The 20,223-nt window shown below is 42.0% G+C and overlaps 1 protein-coding gene across 1 annotated transcript in view; it reads left to right on the top strand.

Annotated features, from left to right (window-relative positions):
• The window catches only part of lrrk1 (leucine-rich repeat kinase 1), a 92,554-nt gene that overhangs the window by 52,088 nt on the left and 20,243 nt on the right, over window positions 1-20,223 (top strand). Inside the window, exons 25-30 of the mRNA XM_026182375.2 lie at window positions 4,843-5,146; window positions 8,975-9,141; window positions 12,196-12,399; window positions 12,497-12,636; window positions 13,561-13,698; window positions 19,429-19,623. Of these exons, the coding sequence (XP_026038160.1) occupies window positions 4,843-5,146; window positions 8,975-9,141; window positions 12,196-12,399; window positions 12,497-12,636; window positions 13,561-13,698; window positions 19,429-19,623 (1,148 nt within the window). The remainder of the gene's footprint in view (window positions 1-4,842; window positions 5,147-8,974; window positions 9,142-12,195; window positions 12,400-12,496; window positions 12,637-13,560; window positions 13,699-19,428; window positions 19,624-20,223) is intronic.

Raw genomic sequence — 20,223 nt, 5'->3', positions numbered from 1 at the left:
TTTAGAGAGCTTTACTACTCTATTTGAGCACTCAGCTTTACACAACTTGGCTCATTCACTCATTCACACCCACTCATGAAACCTGAGTCTTCTAGTCTACATGTCGAAGTGTCTTTGGGCAAGACAGCAAAGTTGCCTTTGATGCATACATCGGGGTGTCAATTATTTTAGTCATCGAGCAGTCTATCAATTATTCCATAGATTAATCAAGTAATTGGATAAGAAACACTTTTGCCTTTTTCCGTCTATCCATCCATTCTCTTCCATTTATCCTTGTCATGGTCGCCGAGGGGCTGGAACCTATCGCAGCCACCATAAGGCAAGAGACCCTGCACAGGTCGCCAGTCTAACACATACAGGGAGTGCAGAATTATTAGGCAAGTTGTATCTTTGAGGAATAATTTTATTATTGAACAACAACCATGTTCTCAATGAACCCAAAAAACTCATTAATATCAAAGCTGAATGTTTTTGGAAGTAGTTTTTAGTTTGTTTTTAGTTTTAGCTATTTTAGGGGGATATCTGTGTGTGCAGGTGACTATTACTGTGCAGAATTATTAGGCAACTTAACAAAAAACAAATATATACCCATTTCAATTATTTATTTTTACCAGTGAAACCAATATAACATCTCCACATTCACAAATATACATTTCTGACATTCAAAAACAAAAACAAATCAGCGACCAGTATAGCCACCTTTCTTTGCAAGGACACTCAAAAGCCTGCCATCCATGGATTCTGTCAGTGTTTTGATCTGTTCACCATCAACATTGCGTGCAGCAGCAACCACAGCCTTCCAGACACTGTTCAGAGAGGTGTACTGTTTTCCCTCCTTGTAAATCTCACATTTGATGATGGACCACAGGTTCTCAATGGGGTTCAGATCAGGTGAACAAGGAGGCCATGTCATTAGTTTTTCTTCTTTTATACCCTTTCTTGCCAGCCACGCTGTGGAGTACTTGGACGCGTGTGATGGAGCATTGTCCTGCATGAAAATCATGTTTTTCTTGAAGGATGCAGACTTCTTCCTGTACCACTGCTTGAAGAAGGTGTCTTCCAGAAACTGGCAGTAGGACTGGGAGTTGAGCTTGACTCCATCCTCAACCCGAAAAGGCCCCACAAGCTCATCTTTGATGATACCAGCCCAAACCAGTACTCCACCTCCACCTTGCTGGCGTCTGAGTGGGACTGGAGCTCTCTGCCCTTTACCAATCCAGCCACGGGCCCATCCATCTGGCCCATCAAGACTCACTCTCATTTCATCAGTCCATAAAACCTTAGAAAAACCAGTCTTGAGATATTTCTTGGCCCAGTCTTGACGTTTCAGCTTGTGTGTCTTGTTCAGTGGTGGTCGTCTTTCAGCCTTTCTTACCTTGGCCATGTCTCTGAGTATTGCACACCTTGTGCTTTTGGGCACTCCAGTGATGTTGCAGCTCTGAAATATGGCCAAACTGGTGGCAAGTGGCATCTTGGCAGCTGCACGCTTGACTTTTCTCAGTTCATGGGCAGTTATTTTGCGCCTTGGTTTTTCCACACGCTTCTTGCGACCCTGTTGACTATTTTGAATGAAACGCTTGATTGTTCGATGATCACGCTTCAGAAGCTTTGCAATTTTGAGACTGCTGCATCCCTCTGCAAGATATCTCACTATTTTTGACTTTTCTGAGCCTGTCAAGTCCTTCTTTTGACCCATTTTGCCAAAGGAAAGGACGTTGCCTAATAATTATGCACACCTGATATAGGGTGTTGATGTCATTAGACCACACCCCTTCTCATTACAGAGATGCACATCACCTAATATGCTTAATTGGTAGTAGGCTTTCGAGCCTATACAGCTTTGGAGTAAGACAACATGCATGAAGAGGATGATGTGGACAAAATACTTATTTGACTAATAATTCTGCACTCCCTGTAGAGACAGACAACCACTCACACTCACATTCATGCAAACTCCACGCAGGAAGTCCCCGGCCAGGTGATGGAATCAAACTCAGGCAACAGTGCTAACTACTGTGCCACCGTGCTCCCCTTTTGTCTTTTTAAAGCGCCATAATAAATATTTAAAAGAGGAATGAGCTGTTCATTGGCTTCCATTTTAGAAACTGCAGTGACTGAAATTTTTACTGCATACTACATCTGTTCCCAAAAAATCTTTTATTGTATTCACGTGGCAAAATTTGTAATTTTAATTATAATGTTATATTTTCTTAAATATAGGCTTTCTGACATTAATAACAGGCAAGTTTTTGTGCTGCTGAAAACAAGACATTATGATGGTGTAGATGTTAATTAATATTAATAATGTCCAACCTAATAACTGTCAGTGGCTCAGTTTTACTGGCCCATGTGCATTATTGGCTTTTATTTTTTATATTTTTAAATATTAATGCAATTTCATTGATCCAATATTTTATATTAATTCACTTTCAATCTGAAAATCTTACTAAAGCCTTGAAATGAACATGGTCTAGTCCATCTTATGTTCTGCTTAAGACTCAGCCCTGTTTGCTACACATATCGCTTCTATGTCAAATAGGACGGTTGCTGTCAGTATTCAGAAAGCTGTGTAATTTGAACATGGTCCATCTATCCATCCTCATCCGCTTTATCCGAGGCCGGGTCGCGGGGGCAGCAGCCCAAGCAGAGAAGCCCAGACGCCAAGGTGTTCCCAGGCCAGCCGAGAGATATAATCTCTCCAGCGTGTCCTGGGTCTGCCCTGGGGTCTCCTCCTGGTGGGACATGCCCGGAACACCTCACCCAGGAGGCGCCCAGGGGGCATCCTTAGATGCACGGACCACCTCAGCTGGCTCCTTTCAATGTGGAGGAGCAGCGGCTCTACTCTGAGCCCCTCCCGGATGGCTGAACTTCTCACCCTATCTCTAAGGGAGAGGCCAGCCACCCTTCGGCGGAAGCTTGTATCGCGGATACAAGCTTCCGCCGCTTGTATCCACGATCTCGTTCTTTCGGTCACTACCCACAGCTCGTGGCCATAGGTGAGGGTAGGGACGTAGATTGACCGGTAAATTGAGAGCTTCGCTTTTACACTCAGCTCCCTCTTCACCACGACGGACCGGTGCAGCGTCCGCATTACTGCAGCCGCAGCACCAATCCGCCTGTCGATCTCCTGCTCCCTTCTCCCATCACTCGCGAACAAGACCCCGAGATACTTGAACTCCTCCACTTGGGGCAGGAACTCGTCCCTGACCCGGAGTGGGCACTCCACCCAGAACCATGGCCTCAGATTTGGAGGTGCTGATCCTCATTCCCGCTGCTTCACACTCGGCTGCGAACCGCTCCAGTGCGAGCTGGAGGCCCTCACCCGATGAAGCCAACAGAACCACATCATCTGCAAAAATCAGAGATGAGATTCTGAGGCCACCAAAGCGAAAGCCCTCCGCCACTTGGCTGCGCCTAGAAATCCTGTCCATAAAAATTATGAACAGAACCGGAGACAAAGGGCAGCCCTGACGGAGCCCATCACCCACCGGGAACGAGTCAGACTTATTGCCGGCAATGCGAACCAAGCTCTTGCAACGGTCATATAGGGATCGAATGGCCCGTAGCAATGGGCCGAACACCCCATATTCCCGTAACACCTCCCACAGGACACCCCGAGGGACACGGTCGAATGCCTTCTCCAAGTCCACAAAACACATGTAGACTGGTTGGGCAAACTCCCATGCACCCTCAAGTATCCTCGAGAGGATAAAGAGCTGGTCCAGTGTTCCGCGACCAGGACGAAATTGTTCCTCCTGTATCCGAGGTTCGACTAGCGGACGAACTCTCCTTTCCAGCACCCTGGCATAGACTTTCCCAGGGAGGCTGAGGAGTGTGATCCCCCTGTAGTTTGAATACACCCTCCGGTCCCCCTTCTTAAAGATGGGGACCACCACCCTGGTCTGCCAGTCCAGGGGTACTGCCCCTGATCTCGACGCAACATTGTAGAGGCATGTCAACCAGGACAGCCCTACAACATTCAGAGCCTTCAGGAACTCTGGGCGGACCTCATCCACACCAGGGGCTCTGCCACCGAGGAGTTGTTTAACTGCCTCAGTGACCTCGCCCCTGGAAATTGGCGGGTCATCCCCCTCATCCCTCGGACTTTGAACATGGTATCAGATTAATTTAACAGTTCATCTGCATGTTTTAATCCAACTTCTGGAGGCTTACGGCAGACCTTTCACTATGTAAAACAAGCAGCGATGATGGAGCAGCTACAAAGTTTGCTTTCTTCACGTCAATGAATGAGTCACGCTCGCTTTTTCCCTGTAAAGTTTTTAGTGGTGAGCACAAGAACAGCGTTGCTTTTTTGGATGCTTGAAACATGTTTTCTTTATCTCAACGGGAGCTCACCATCTCAGTAACAGGTTCGCCTCTTTGCTCTTTGTCAGAACAGAGTGTTAGTGCCGCAGACTCCAGCTCCTCGTCAAACTGTGTGTGCCATGCTGATTGTCACTGGTTCTGCTGTGTTTTTCTTTTTCTTTCAAACTGGGAACTGCGTGGGCTTCATGTTGTCAAACTTTTCATTCATAGGCTGATCCTGAATATGTTTGTACATATGTACGTAATACGTTATCGCAAATGAAGATGAAAGGCTCGCATCTGCATGGTTTAACACATCGGTGTGCTACAGAGCCTTGTCTCAAGAATTTTTTGTAATCGAATTATTCAAATTACTTGTGTCAGTGCAGCCCCTTAAAGAGTAAAAGTGTTTTGTGAATCCATGTGTGAATGGATGAAAGTGCTTTCAGTACTCTGTGTTGTGCATCAACTCTGATTTTCAGCCCTCTGCTACATCTGTACATAAAGTGAACATACTTTTTTTTTACTTTCTTCTAGCTTTGACTGGCAGTGAAAGTGATGGGAGTCTTCTTGTAGAGCAGTATGCCCCTTGTTCTCTCTGTGCCTCCCTGGGCCAAAAGAATCAGGTTGAGTTCCCAGCCAATGAACACAGCAAGGATGGAGATGGTGTAAAATGTGAAGATGACAAAGGAAGAGAAGCAGGGGTCTATTATTTTAACATGGAGGACTGCGTACTGGCTGCAGTGGAGAAGGAACACATCGTGTGTCCTCTGCATCCTGATCAGCCAGTTCCTCTTCAAGAGCTGGTCCCAGAACTCTTCATGACTGACTTCCCTGCACGGTAAACTCTAAAATTTCATAGATTGTTTAGACTGAAACATATAAAATCTTACTCTGCTGGTTAATTGTGAGCTTGACTTTAAAGTTCCTCATCATTTAATTTCAAAGAAAAACATAGGCGTAAGGCAAGATAGCAGGACAGAAATCAAGGTCCGAGGGTAAAAGCCCTTCTTTAAGAAACTCTTAACTTTAATATGTTGTATGGTTAATATGTACACATAATAAATTATCATTTGTTTCTTTTTTTCTGGATGCCTTGTGAGCCAGATGTTTGATAGTAGTTTTGCATTATATAGTGTAGAATTCAAACCATATTTTGCTGGAGACACTAGAGAAAAACAACAAGAAAGTTGATTTTATTATTTTCTAAGTTATAATTAGAATACCACCTAGAAACTCCAGCATTTGAATGGAAATAGCATTTTCTTCGTTTTTGTGATTATAAAGTGCTTGTAGTAAAATGTTCTACATGCTTTATTTTGCATTATAGTGAAATATGACTATTCAGAAATTGTCACTAGTTGCCTTTTGCTATATGAAGTCGTTTTATTATTACACTAATTGCAAGTGGGTTCTGCAGCAGGAAACGAATCACAACACACCAACACACTACCTCTAAATAGCTTAAGAAAAACAAAATGAACACTTTGGAGTGTCCTTGTCAAAGTCCTGACCTGAGTCTGATTGAGATGCTGTAGTATGACCTTCATGCTTGAAAACCTGTCAGTTTATCGCAAATGCTTGATTGGAGTTGTTTGTTCTAACAGTGGCCCAACAAGTTATTAGGTTTAGGGGGCAATCATTTTTTCACACAGGGCATATAGGTTTTTCTGCATGCAACATTGAAGCAGCTCAGAGCCTAAGAATTTCACTCATGTGCCATTGTTACTTATATATGACAAATAAACGAACAGGGCAACAGCTAGTGGTGCAAGCAGTGGGATTGTCTGGAAAGACAAGGCTTGTCATCACTGGAAACTATCTCAATGCAGAGAGCTATCGAGATGAGATTTTGGAATACGTGGCAATCCTATGGCACCACAGTCTGGAATCAAACTCCATCTTCCACGATGACAGCGTTCAACCAAGCAGAGCAAGTTTTATTAGAGACTACTACCAGAATTTGGGAGTGGAAAGGATGGAATGGCCTGCCTGCAGACATGACCTCAACCCCATTTAAAACTTGTAGGATCAGCCTGGGTGTGCTTGCTGTTCATACAGAGTGACCAACAACACCACACTGGCTGACTTGTGACAAATGCTGGTTGAATAATGGGATACCAGGTTGCTGTGGCCGTGTGGTTTTTCTATGTGCTACTGAGGCGCCTGTTTGAGGCGCCTGCCCTCCCTGGGGCCAGCTCCCCCACTGACCCCAGTAAGCACCCCCACACTCCGCAACCCGCCAGGGAAAGGGGGCCCAGGCCCATCCGGACCGGGGCCCAGTTCAGCAGCGCCGCCCGGCCCCACAGAGCCCGGGACAGCCCACCCGACCCCACCACAGAGAAAACTGCACCCACCCCATCCACTCATCTTCCAGACTACACAAGACAATAGACGCCCAGGCTGAGATCTTCCTCCACCTCTCCTGTATCTCCCCCTCCTGCAGAGTGAGTTCCTGAAGAGAGGAGACCTCCTGCAAGATGTAACAACCTCCCCCACCAGTTGAAGAGCCCCCCAAGTGGCTCGATGCACCGGCGGCACCCTGCGCCAGGACTGGGCCCCCATACGCCCACCCGCCCACAACCCCGGCAACACACCAACCAGGACCCAAGCCCCCAAGGCCCAGCCAGGGCCCCAGCCCAGAGCCGGAGCGCCCCCAGAACCCCACGCCCATTCCGGACCCACCCAGGGGCAGCCAGGCTACCAGGTCAGTAACCCACGTCTGTCAGCACAGACCCTCCCCTAGCCCCGCTGCACGCAGCCGCGAGGAAACAGTCACCTAAGAGCCAACAGAGCCCTTAACAGGCCATGACCGCAACCCCGGGTTGAGCCCTCCAAGGAAGATGCTCCTGGGGAACCCCCCGACGCCCCAAGCCTGTCCCTACCCCCACACCAATCACAACAGCGAAGGTGGGACTAAACTATGTTTGAGCTGATAAATGGTAGGTTGAAATCTCTAGATTATTGCGAAGTGCTTGTTCTACATCTAGCCTTGGCTAGACACCCTAGACACCCTCTTAGACATCCTGAGATAAATTGAAGCCTGTTGGCTAAGAAGTAGTGCTGAAAGTTAGGCAGTTCTAGTCCTCCTTTATCCTTGGTCCTTTGTAGTGTTTTTAAGCTTATACGTGGGGGTTTATTTTTCCAAAGGAATTTGGACATACATGAATCTAGAGATCTGAACCAATCTTGTGGCGGTTTAGTTGGGATCATTGAGAATAAATAATTTATTTTTGGTAAGACCATCATTTTTATAGCGGCAACCCTTCCCATGAGTGATATGGGTAGACATTTCCATCTAGCCAGATCATCTTCTACCTTCTTTAAAAGTGGGATATGGTTTAATTTAGTTAGATCTGCAAGCTTGGGAGAAACATTAATACCTAAATATTTTATATTTCCCGATTGCAGTGGTGTAGAAGAGGAATTATGGAGGGAGCAATTAATCGGTAGGACTGTAGATTTTGACCAGTTAATTGAGTAATCTGATATTCTTGCAAAAGAGTTTATCAATTCAATCACCCCAGAGATATTGGTTTGTGAGTTTTGGAGAAAAAGTAACACATCATCTGCATAAAGGCTGATTTTATGTTCTATATTCTTGCATTTTATGCCCTTAATTACTGAATTCTGTCTAATTGCTGCTGCTAGTGGTTCAATAAAAATTGCAAACAGTGAAGGGGAGAGTGGGCATCCCTGCCTGGTGCCCCTCAGGAGACAGAAGCTGGAGGATTTTTGGTCATTTGTTCTAACACAAGCTGTTGGGGAATTATATAATATTTTTAACCAGTTTATGAAAGAGGATCCAAAACCAAATTTGTGTAAAGTTGCAAATAGAAATTTCCAGTTAACTCTGTCAAACGCTTTTTCTGCATCTAAAGAAAATATTGTAGTTTCAAGGTTTTTACTGCATGAGTAGTCTATCAAATGAAGTAATCTACGTGTATTTGTTGATGAGTGCCTACCTTTTATGAAACCAGTCTGGTCAGGATGAATTAAGAGGGGGGTTATTTTCTCTAATCTCTTTGAGAGAGCTTTGCAGATTATTTTAAGGTCTACATTTACATATCCAAAGAAAATAGTTGGTAGAGTGAAAAGAAAGAAAACACAAATAGATCAAAAACAGTGTTAAAGTACAGGGTAAATGATGATCACACAAAGAAATGAATCGAAAGCCATCAGAACACAAAGATAGCAATCTGGTAAAGGACCTCTAATGCAGAGCACATCAATTATACGTATTCATACTTGTGAACTGTCAGTACACTATCGTCTGATTGCTTAAAATATTTTAAGCAATGAAGTGTCACATGTGTATTGAAATGTGCATTTGTAATAATACTGTTGTTAATAACAATAATTCTTCTCTGTAGTACTTTTCATGATGTCTTTCCATTATAACTCTAACATGATGTAACTGCACATATACTAAATGGATATATAGCTGTTATGTTTTTTACCCCCAAAGTGAGCACTGTCCTCAAAAATCCATTATTGTTTTGGTTTCATTTACTTTGTTTCCCAATTCTGTGTAAGGACTAAGGTAGGCTCAATGTGACATGAGACATGAGACTGATTATCCAGGTGAGACAGTGTACAAGCAAATGTCAGGTTTGGGACTTGATGATTAACAATTGTGCGTGTGTGTGTGTGTGTGTGTGTGTGTTAGGCTCTTTTTGGAGAAGTCCCAGCTGGAGTATTCTGAGGAGGAAAATGACATCCTTGGCCAGGGTGGCAGTGGGACCATTATCTATCGAGCCCGATATAGTAACCAGCCAGTAGCTATCAAACGCTTCCACTTCAAGAAGTGTCAACACCAGGCAATCAGCGAGACAGGTAGAGAAGCATTTCAGAGTTTTGAGTATATAGATTTTAACAAAATAAAAACATCTGAAATCTTACACTGAATATTTGGAAAGCAGATGATGGAAAATATTGCTGGACACCCCATGACATGATCCTGTCACAATACTTCACTCACGATAAAATGTTTTTGCCATTTTTAACACATTGTTTTGCTTCAAAATGGGATTTTCATGCATTCCAACACTATCACTAAAACCTGGTATTAGTGTTGGCATGAGACAGTTTTCTATCAGGCTGATGTCAGTCTGCAGCTGAATGGGCTGGTAAGTTGGCAATTACATGCAATTTTCTTCTGATAATACAGTAATTATCTGTGATCATTTCAGAGACAGAAGTTCACATTTAACTATTAAATTTGCACTCAGCAGCATACTTGCTTTATGGGAATGTAATCAAAATACAAACAGCTGACACCCAGTTAGTTGAGTAGGGATGGGTATCGTTTAGGTTTTATCCGATACCGGTACCAAACCGGTACTTTTGAAACAGTGCCGGTGCTCGAACCGGTGCTTAAAGAATGGAGAACACAAAATTGGTCCAAAAACCTCTCATGTTCAGCTGGTTTTTTGTAAAAAGATAACAATGTTAGCCTTTTCTGCAGCTATGGGGCATATATGGCATCACTCTTGGCTGGAAGCAGTGCTTAAACAATGGAAAAAGACACAAACTTTGTCCTAAACCTCTCATGTTTAACTGTTTTCCACTTTTTCTTTGGTCATTTTAGCCTTTTTGGCCAGGGTGAAGGGAGTATCTGCCATCAAACAAGAAGACAGCCGCATGTAGCTATGATGATGTTTGCTAGTTCACCTTACATGCATTAATGTAATAACGTGGTTAGCCTACTCAACGTAATTTACACACGAACAACATTAAGCTACTCACGCAGAGAAGAACGGCTGCTGCTGCATCATCATCCTCATCATTCCTGCTACACTGGCAGGGCTAGGGGCCAGGACTCTCCTCTTCGTGTTTTTGGGGGATGTTGCTCCGGGTCGATAACAGGCAACCCACCCGCAGTAGATGTGCTCGGTGTGAGGTCTCGCAGCAAGCTATCAAATACGGCGCATTTCTGGGCTTTTAAAAAAAACGCTATGCGTCGCCAGGTGTTTCATCGGATTCTTGGTGTTACCTCCTTTGACAGTATCACAGTATCAGCTTAAAGCACTTGTTGCTGCTGAGTTTGCATCTTTTGCTGTGAAGTACAGCCAGACTTTGACCGCTTCACCTTGGACATTTTTAATCTGTAGCTCTGCTCTAAAAGAACGTACGTACCTGGCCCCGCCTACTATCCTCGGAAACGTAAAATGATTGGCTAGAATCTAAAGTGTATCACAGGTCAGGAAAAAAAAGCACCGAAATGTGCGCTGCTTTTCGGTCTGGTTACTACCGTTTATGTCAGAACCGTACCGGTACCCATCCTTATAGTTGAGTCACTTTGAGTTATGCTAATTCAAAAAAACTCATAGAGATTGATCATGTTTGCCACCTGTCTGCCTTCTGTACAGAGCAGCTGTTTCATTTACCATTTAAATATGATCAACCTATCTCTAGTAACTGGCTATATACAACAGGCCCTTGAAGCTGGCGTAGTTTAGTGTACATGTATAAATGTGTATGTATACGTGGATGGTATATCTTAAGCTTCTCGTACTCCATCTTTCTGATGTTGCTACCACTTGGTATAACTGTATCTGTCACTGTGGTAGATCCCAGTGTTGCTCTTGTGCTTAGAGCTCTTTCCTGTGTTGCCATGATTAGTGCCTCTGTTCTGTCTTTCAGTCTCGCTTTGTCGCTGAGGGGCTTCAGGCCTATGTAGAATAACACTGGGGATATGCCATGTTTTTGGAAAATCTTGCTCTAGTGTACAGTGTTGTTTGCCACGTCCCCACTGAGTTCTTGATGAAGGCTCTCACGATTCTGTTGATCTTGTACAGTTCTTAGCATTCCAGGATCCATGTGTGAGGCACTGAGTTATAGGCTTTCTTTCATTCACTCATGGCTGTCCCATTGAAAATGACTGCTCTATCTACCAGTAGCTGGCATTTCCCCCTCTGGTCTTTATGCCAATTTTCTTCTGGGCCCTGTTCATGTTTTAAACCATGCTTGTTCATCTTAACCCTTATGATGTCTAACAGGAGTTTTCATGTTGTGCTGAGGCAGGTTATTTTCCAGTAATTAGATGGTACCAGTCCCTTTTGGGGATCCTTGGGGAAGAAGAAACTGTCCAGCCTTCAGTTGGGTGTTCTAGATGTGTCTCATCCATTAGCAGCTGGTTCATTTGTACTGCCAGACGCTCATGGAGTACAGTTAACTTCTTTAGCCAGTAGGTGTGACTCATGTCAGGCTGTGGTGCTGTCCTGCCATTCATGCTTGAGACTCTTTCCTGGATGTCTGCTACTCTGATGGGTACTGAATCCTGTTCAGGTCTCCCATATGCTTTTCCACCATTGCTTTTTTCCCTCCAGCCTTGGTGGGGTTGTTCACACCTTGTTCCCCTGCCACTACGAGCAGGAACTAGTGAAGAAAACTCTGATTTGTTCTCCTGGCTTCTGTTTCTTCAAATGGCTGTAAGTATTTGCTTGGCAGTTTCCAATGCCTCAGGATTAGGCAGCTTGCTGTATATCTTAGGCATCAGTTTCCTCATCAGGCATTTCTGCAGCTCCAATAGTTGGTTTCCCTCTGTGCCTAATCTCTTTCTCCATGGAGGGTACTGCTCTTGGTGGAGCCAAGCATTTCAGTGATCACTACCATGATCTACCATGGTGTAGATCAGCTGGTTGGTTTCAGTGATGGTAGGGATTCACATCTCGTAGTAGGACATCACGTGTCTGGGTAATCGGCCACGGAGGGACCAGGTTTCCTTGCTAGCCACGATCAGCTGCTCTCACCCTCAATGCTTTCAGCTGGATGTTGGCTTTCTCTATTTTACCGTACTATTTAGTCATTTGACAAAATGTAAATTGCCAGTAAATGTAAATCAATTAACTTTGATGGTCCCTTGTCTTTCTGTCTTCATTGTCTTAGACACCATGGTGAAACACCTCCAGTCTGCAAATGCCTATCGGAGTTTTGCTGAGTTTCGCCAGGAATCCAGTACATTGCACTCTCTCCAGCATCCCTGCATTGTCTCGCTAGTGGGCATCAGCATTCATCCACTCTGCTTCGCCCTACAGTTAGCCCCCTTGGGTAGCCTCAACACAGTGTTGGAGGAAAAGCACAAAGGCAAAAGTACGCAGTGATCTGCACCTTCTGATTTGCCATTTGAAGTTGATTTTAAAACTTGCTCGATATTACTGAGATCTGAAAATATATCTTGTCTTTCTAGGCTTCAAGTACATGCCGCTTGGACACATGCTAACCTTCAAAGTAGCCTATCAGATTGCAGCAGGACTGGGATACCTTCACAGAAAGAGCATCATCTTCTGTGACCTCAAATCTGATAACATTCTGGTGTGGTCTCTGGAGGTCTGCAAAATGTTGTGTTTTTTAAGCATTCTAATTTACATGGTGTATCAAAAAGATTCATCCAAGTAATTTTTTTCTTTTTATCATTTTTAAAAAATCAGAATTAAGATGAGCTCTATAAATTCTATAAAGGCTCCTCTTGTTTCTGTGTTTCTCATTTCTTTTAGTGTTATTTCAGCTATTACATTATATGTGTTGTGTAACAATGTCTAAGCTGACAGGCAGGAGAAAAAGAAAAAAGGAAGGATGGCGAAAACACAATAAAAGGGTATCGTAGAAATGGAAAAGTACGACATATCACCAACTGCTGCACCTGTAAGAACAAAGCCTAAAACATTCCACACCTGCAACACTAAAACATGAAAATGCGCCGACACACAAATCAACAACTTCTTGTGGTGCGTCTGTGTATGCGTCATGAAATTTACTTAATAATGAGGGTGGGAAGCCGCAGATCCACGAGATTGAATTAGCCAATCAGCCAGTTTCAACAAGCTGTAATTCTGCAAGTATTCACAGGTAACGATCGTAACACGGACTGTTAGAAAGAGGGATTAGTGAGCTTCACGTGGTTGTGGGTCAGTTTTATAACAACAGCTGGTGTAGGACAGCGTATGTCATGAGCCCGTCAACATTGTGTGTATTGTAAAGCTTTATATTCAGCCATGTATTTAAAAATTTTAACTGCAAGCTTCTATGTCCATTACTTTAGAAATATGTAGCATTTTGAAATCAGACAATTCTTTTTGATACACCTGTTTTTGAAAGTGAAAGTTCTGAGCTAATTTATTTGCTCTCCCTTTATTAAAAATACTGTAAATAGAAAGCAAAACAGTAATTTCATGTTAAAAAACCAAAACAAAAAGAGAAAGCCTGTTTCTGTCATTTCATTTGGCTTTTTAATTCACTGATAACTTCTTCCAGGTGCAGGACACGGTCAATGTTAAACTGTCTGACTATGGGATCTCTCGACAATCCTTCCATGAGGGGGCTTTGGGAGTTGAAGGCACACCGGGCTACCAGGCTCCTGAGATCCGACCAGGCATCGTGTATGATGAGAAGGTATCTGCTTTTTTTTTTTTAACCCACATTAGAAAAGTTTGTAACATTTTTTGGACTTTTGTGTGGTTTTGTTTTATGTTTTGTTTTTTTAAACCATTTTTTTAAAATGGTTTAAAAATCATGTTTGAGCAGGCTTTGCAAGTAGAAAAAAACCAAGTGGAGAGTTAACAAGGAAAACATTAGTTGAAATGCTTCAAATCCAAGTGGTAATCGTCTGACAACAATGTGAGAGGCGAGATTTCAACTTTTCCGAAAATAACCTAGCATTTTCAAATTTCAAATCAAAAAGACCTTGATTTTTAAAAAGTCAAACTGGAGACGACCAAACTAAACTCCAGATTAGTTATACAGTCTGTATAACTTAATAAAACTTTTGAATTATTTTTATAAGCATAAATTAACTAAACAGTGCAATTTCTAAATAAATTGTGGAAGGTTTGTTGCTATTGGTGGACTCTGTAACTTGGCCATGGTGCATTTAAAACGTTGGAGGTAACCTGTTAAAGTGAGATGGCTCAAAAACACATGAGCAACTATATTAATAGGCCACAAGTGTACTGTACCTGTGATACCAGCTACACTGTACCTAATAGAATTGCTTAAACTTGTGACCTCCAACATACAGGGGTGAGATAAGAGCATGCTCTCTATTCATATGAAATGGCACTTCATCACCCGAAAATGCCAAATATTTCAGGAATGGTAAGAAATGCTTAATTACTGCTGAATTGAAAACATTTGAGCTGGTTGTTATGAGGTAGGAACGGTCTATCTACGACAAACGTGGTGAGACTAACTAGCTACCGAAGAAGAGGAAAAATGTTAGAAGTTATTAACAGACAGGAGGTAAAATGTGTATTGAATGCATCACTACTTTTCCAAGTAAATATAATTCTAAAGGTGTTATTGACATGAAACTGTAACCAGATCAGTAACAACATTTAGACAAGTCAGTGACTGGGAGATATACTCTGGTCAGATCAAAATAAAATTGAACTCTTTGGATACCGTGATACACACCATGTTTGTAGGTCACAAGCTCTAATGTTTCACGTGTCTGAGCGAACACACAAACTGAGCGATCCCTTGGACCACTGTGAGCGACAGCAGACGTGTGCACTGTGGTCACGCCAGCATCCAAGCTACATGTTTATTAAAGTAATCAAATTACAGCATTTACATTTATGTTAGACGACTTTTAATGAACTGCTTTAGCTCACTTACAATGAAAATGTTAAAAAGTCTTGTTCGTGCCCTGTGTGGTATGTTAACACTATTGGAAGGAAAAATAACTTGAACTCCAATTTTGAAAACAAAACTTTATTTATTTATTTATTTTAACTCTCTGTTAGCAAAATAAAGTATATAATGACCAATATTGGGCAAATAATTATATAATTACTCCTTCAAAAAAATTAACATAAAGTTCTAAATAAATTCTAACTGCATTTAGGACGTTTTTTACTGACTTTGTCTCTTCCACGATGTTATTTCTCTCGCCAACAACGTAGGTTACAATTACATTAGCATGACCAATTAGGCGATGACGTCATTTAGCGACTTTTAGGACAGCCAATAGCGATTTTCCTTACTGAGGAGCTGGTAACACTGGGAGGAGAGTGCTTTCGAGTGTTTTTACCGTTTCTTCCCGCAGTAAATATAAACAACGACAGTATTCAGGAAAAAAACAAACACTGCAGATATTTTTTATCATAACTCGTGTTGATCGGCTGCGTAAAACCAAATTTAAAAACTGTTATATCTTATAGTTTTTAAATTGTGGTATAGTCCACACTTTTTCCATCAATTGTTAGCTGCGTATATACGAATGTGAATCGCATCATTGGCTGGACTGTGGGATAAGGTGGCATTGTTCTGATCCCATACGGGAGCAGCCAGTCACTCACTGACTAACACTGTAAAACAGAATTGTTAAAGTTTTAATTTTAATGTCAATTCAGGTTGTAAGTGCCCTCCAGCAGTGAATCCTGGTTAAAGGTCAGGAACAGAAGCTCAGCATGTGCTAATATTGAACATCACATCCTGGAACCAACAGGAGTATTTAGACACACATGCTGGTACTGCAATGTAGTGCAAATGGATGATGGCCAGACTCCTAAGGATCATGTTTATGAGATGAGAACTGCCATTGAGAAAATATCCATAAATGTGGATCCCAGCTATGGCACAGTAAGAGGACCTGGGAAAATGTAGTCTAATAACAAAGAGGTTGGAAACAAACATCAAGCGCTGTGCTGGGACCATAACCACCAATCAGACTGCAGCTTGTTAAGGGAAAAAGACAGATACTCAGTTTTTACAAAGATATAAAAAATAATACGTCAAATGGTGAAATTAGGGAGAACAAGAAAGTCTGAATAACTTTCTAATAAAATCAAAAAATAAAATGAAAAGCTTTACCAGGCCTCATTTACTGATCCCTGAACTCTTCAGAAACCAGGCGAAAATATGTGTAACCCTCCGTCTTTGCTCCGCACTCTTCCAAAGAGTACTAATTCAGTCAAATATCTTTTCTGTGCTCTGCGGCATTAAATTCAGTATTTGATTATGTTTATTTACCTCTGGCACAGAGGCTATGCTTTTAGTAGCGTTTCAGTGTCACTGTGTCTGTAAACATGATGGCTCACGTCAACAATCCATCCAAATTTGGCTTATCAAGGTCTTTAACTTAGAAACTATAATTCTTAAAAGTGTGGTGTTTATTATCAACATATAAAAAGTACTTTATTTAGAATTAAAATATTGTGATATATTTAACCTTTGACCTCTCGTTCAAGGTCAGTAGATTAATTTGAAGGTCGAAGTGTTGCCTTATTGAGCTATTTTATAGGGGTGCAACGATACACAAAATTCACGGTTCGGTTCGATACTTTGGTGTCACGGTTCGATATTTTTTCGATACAAAAAAATGTTCATGCCTTTTTAATTTGTCATTTATTAAAATTATAAATATATATTTTAACTCAAAAGTACAGTTTTTAAATTTAACCCTAACCCTTGTGCGTGTTTTTTATTTTGACAGTGAATGCGCACCTGCGGACCACTTATCTGCAGCCCTGGTTATGTAGCTCGTCATATTGCAGCCACAGAAATTCTTTTGTCCATGAAACCATAAAGCTGCACTTTCTTTTTGCTTTATAGTCTGATTTGTCATAACTTCTCCGTTTTGTGGTAAGCTTTTCTTTGGCTGTCACTTCTTCACCCTGACCTGTCTTATTTGGCTCAGCAGAACTGAAATGCTTTTACACACGCACTCACATAAGCTCAGCGATTCTCTGCGCGATCAACCTCTCACATGTTTAAGCTGCGGGAGATTTCACTTGTCATGTTTGCATAGTAAGCTAACGATTAATAAGACGATGTCAGAGGAATTGGTGCACAAATTATCATCACTCACAGATCAGTGCTGTCGCTCTCTATACACAGTTCTCACGATTGCAAAGTGAAAGCAAAAAAAACAAGCGCAAATTCAAACGCGACTTCAATATGTCACATATTGACAGTGGCTCACCGATGCCAATGACATAATTATCCAGCTACATTTCTGAAAGAATGCAAAAGCATTGACATATATTTTTCCTTCCTACAATAGCCCGACGGGCAGGGAAGAGATAGATTTTGGTAGCCCGACTGAAAAAATCGCTAGCCCCGGGACGTCGGGCTAGCGATATTGCGAGCCCTGTATCTGATTGAGGAATCACTCATCTTTGGAAAAGAGAGTTTATTACAGAGAAATGGCTCTTTCCAAAATAAAAGCTATACTATCCGCTTCTTCTGGGCTATATTCTCAGCAGCATAAGGAGAATCCTGTGCTAACAGCTGTCTAAATGACTCGGCTAAAGTTAGTAGCATGCTTGTTGTTTTTGTCTTTGCACTAGGATGATGTCGCCGTAAATGTGCAGTCATATTCGTTGTGTTCCCACTAGTGCTTTCAGGTTGATCTCGTTGAAATGACCTTAACGCCACAACACGGCAAATCTCCGTTAACGAGCTACCGCCGATCGCTCCGTGCGTGGGGCTAGACGGCCAACACGTTAACGAGCTAACTGCGCTAACACACTAGTTCCCACCCATGTAATTGAGCATTGCATGGCACATCCAACATACTGTTTTACTTTAGTCCATGACTCGCTTACCTTCAGGGTCATACGTCACATGAAAACCAAAATAATTCCAAACGCCAGATCTGAATGCCCTGCGCTCTTCCTTCTGACGATGCTGTCTGTGTTGAGCGCTCAGTGAATCTGCGTTCGACTACTCCGCCTAGGCTGCACTGTCGAGCCTAGGCGGAGTAGTCGAACGCAGATTCACTGAGCGCTCAACACAGACAGCATCGTCAGAAGGAAAGTTGATAAAATAAATCAAAAATTTTGTATTGTTCGATACATATGCGTACCGAACCGAAAGCACTGTATCGAACGGTTCAATATCGATACGAATATCGTTGCACCTCTACTATTTTATATTGTTAAAACAAAAATCTAAAATTTTAAAAACTTATTAATGCTTATCCAATTAATTTCACTTTCAAATTCAAATTTTATTTGTCACACACACACAACCATACACAGTATGACATGGGGGTGAAATGCTTGTAGCTGTACAATGCCCGACCATTAAATGACAGAAAAAAAGTTTTACAATATTTACAATTTACAGGTTACTACAAAATTTACAGATTTAAATTTACAGTAAAAAAATGTGCAAATAGCAGAAAGAGATCATAAATTATAGGAAGTGTGCATGAAGAAAAACCAGAGTGCGTGTGGTGATGTGATGTGTGGGAGAGTCCAGTCCTACACCTGGTTCAGGGCCCGAATAGCCTGGGGGAAGAAGCTCCTCCTCATTCTCTCTGTTTTGGCCTTAAGGGAGCGGAAACGTCCATTGTTGGGATGGGAGAGGTCCATCATAATCTTCCTAGCTTTGGACTTGCACCGCTTGGTGTAGATGGACAGCAGGTCAGGGAGCTCTGATTGAATGATGCGTTCTGCCGAGCGCACCACCCTTTGCAGATCTCGTCTGTCCTGCTTGGTGCTGTTCCCAAACCAGGTGCAGATGTTTGATGTCAGGACGCTCTCGATGGTGCAGGAGTAGAAGTTCTTGAGCACCTTCAGTGGCAGATGGAAGTCTCTAAGTCTTCTGAGGAAGAAGAGAGAAATTCTAGGATTTATCCTAGAATTAATTCTGTCATACCGCCTTTATTTAAAAGCACTTTAAGATGAAAAAAAAATAAAAGTAGAGAATTAGAAGAAATAGAAATAAAATTAAAAAAAAACAATAAATTAAATTATGTCAATTTCTTCTTCCAAGAATAAATACTTGGAACAATTCAGCAAGCAGAACAACAGGCCACGACTCCAGGTCTTCATCAGACCAACGCCTGCTGGTCTGCTTGCTGAATTGCTCTAAGAATAAAATTCTTACATGATTTTAACCCAAATAGAGCATATGCAAATTCATAAATGGGCTGTGGTCATGAGTTCTTATCCAAGAAATGAACATTCAGAGACTGACTGGGTAGCTTTCATCTAAATGGTTGGTTTTACTTTCATAACTTCTTTTCACTCCAAATGAAATTTAAAGTTTTCTTTATTAAAGTTTTATTTACAAATTCATCAGGAGGTCTTAATAACCTCCTCAGATGCAACTCTGACACTTGACCCTTATCAACTGACCTTAATGCTCCTTTTTTGGGAACAACTCTTAAAGGTGGACATGTTCTCCTATGGCATGGTGATGTATGAGCTCCTGTCTGGGCGGAGGCCAGCGCTGGGACACCACCAGCTTGAGATAGCAAAGAAGCTCTCGAAAGGTATTCGGCCAGTGCTGGGTAGTCCACAAGAGGTTCAGTTCTGCTGCCTGCACAACCTGATGACTGAATGCTGGGACACTAAACCTGAGAAGGTGAGCTGTTTTTGGCTGACACAATGAGCAAATTTTTGTTGTGTGATGTAAGGAAAGTGTACTACACTTTATTACTTGTGTCAAAGTAGGTTGAGCTAGAGACTTATAACTTCACATTTGGAAGAAATTCTAAGAATTAGTCTAAAGAGGGGTTAGATTCCAACAATTGGTTCTCCTTTTACTGCTAAATTCTGAAATAAAATCACGTCGTGTCTCTCGGGAACATGTAGAAAACAAGATGTTTTTCCTATACTGCCCAGTTCTCAATGTTAACCTACTGCGGTTTAATCTTAAGATAAGAACAACTGCTCCAACTCACCTGGTCCATTTTCACTTTCCCATATTTTCAAAAGTGCAGGAAAGTTAAAAAACCGAAAAGGACTGAACAAGCATGGTCTAAGATTTCTAGATCATGGTCATAGTGGCAAGTGTAACAATAATGCTAAAATATTTCCTAACTGAAAATTAAATATTTCCATGGATATATGGATAGCATAGAATGCAAATGATAAAACAATCAGTCCCAATAAATGTTTTGACTATAATGTCAAAATATGCATTATAGAGCGACTCCATTATGTGAGTGTGAATAGTTTTCTC

The sequence above is a fragment of the Astatotilapia calliptera genome, chromosome 1, assembly GCF_964374335.1.
Source record: "Astatotilapia calliptera chromosome 1, fAstCal68.1, whole genome shotgun sequence".
NCBI classification, from domain to species: domain Eukaryota; kingdom Metazoa; phylum Chordata; class Actinopteri; order Cichliformes; family Cichlidae; genus Astatotilapia; species Astatotilapia calliptera.
Note: the sequence above shows the minus strand (reverse complement) of the source record. Positions and strands in the feature narration are given on the sequence as shown.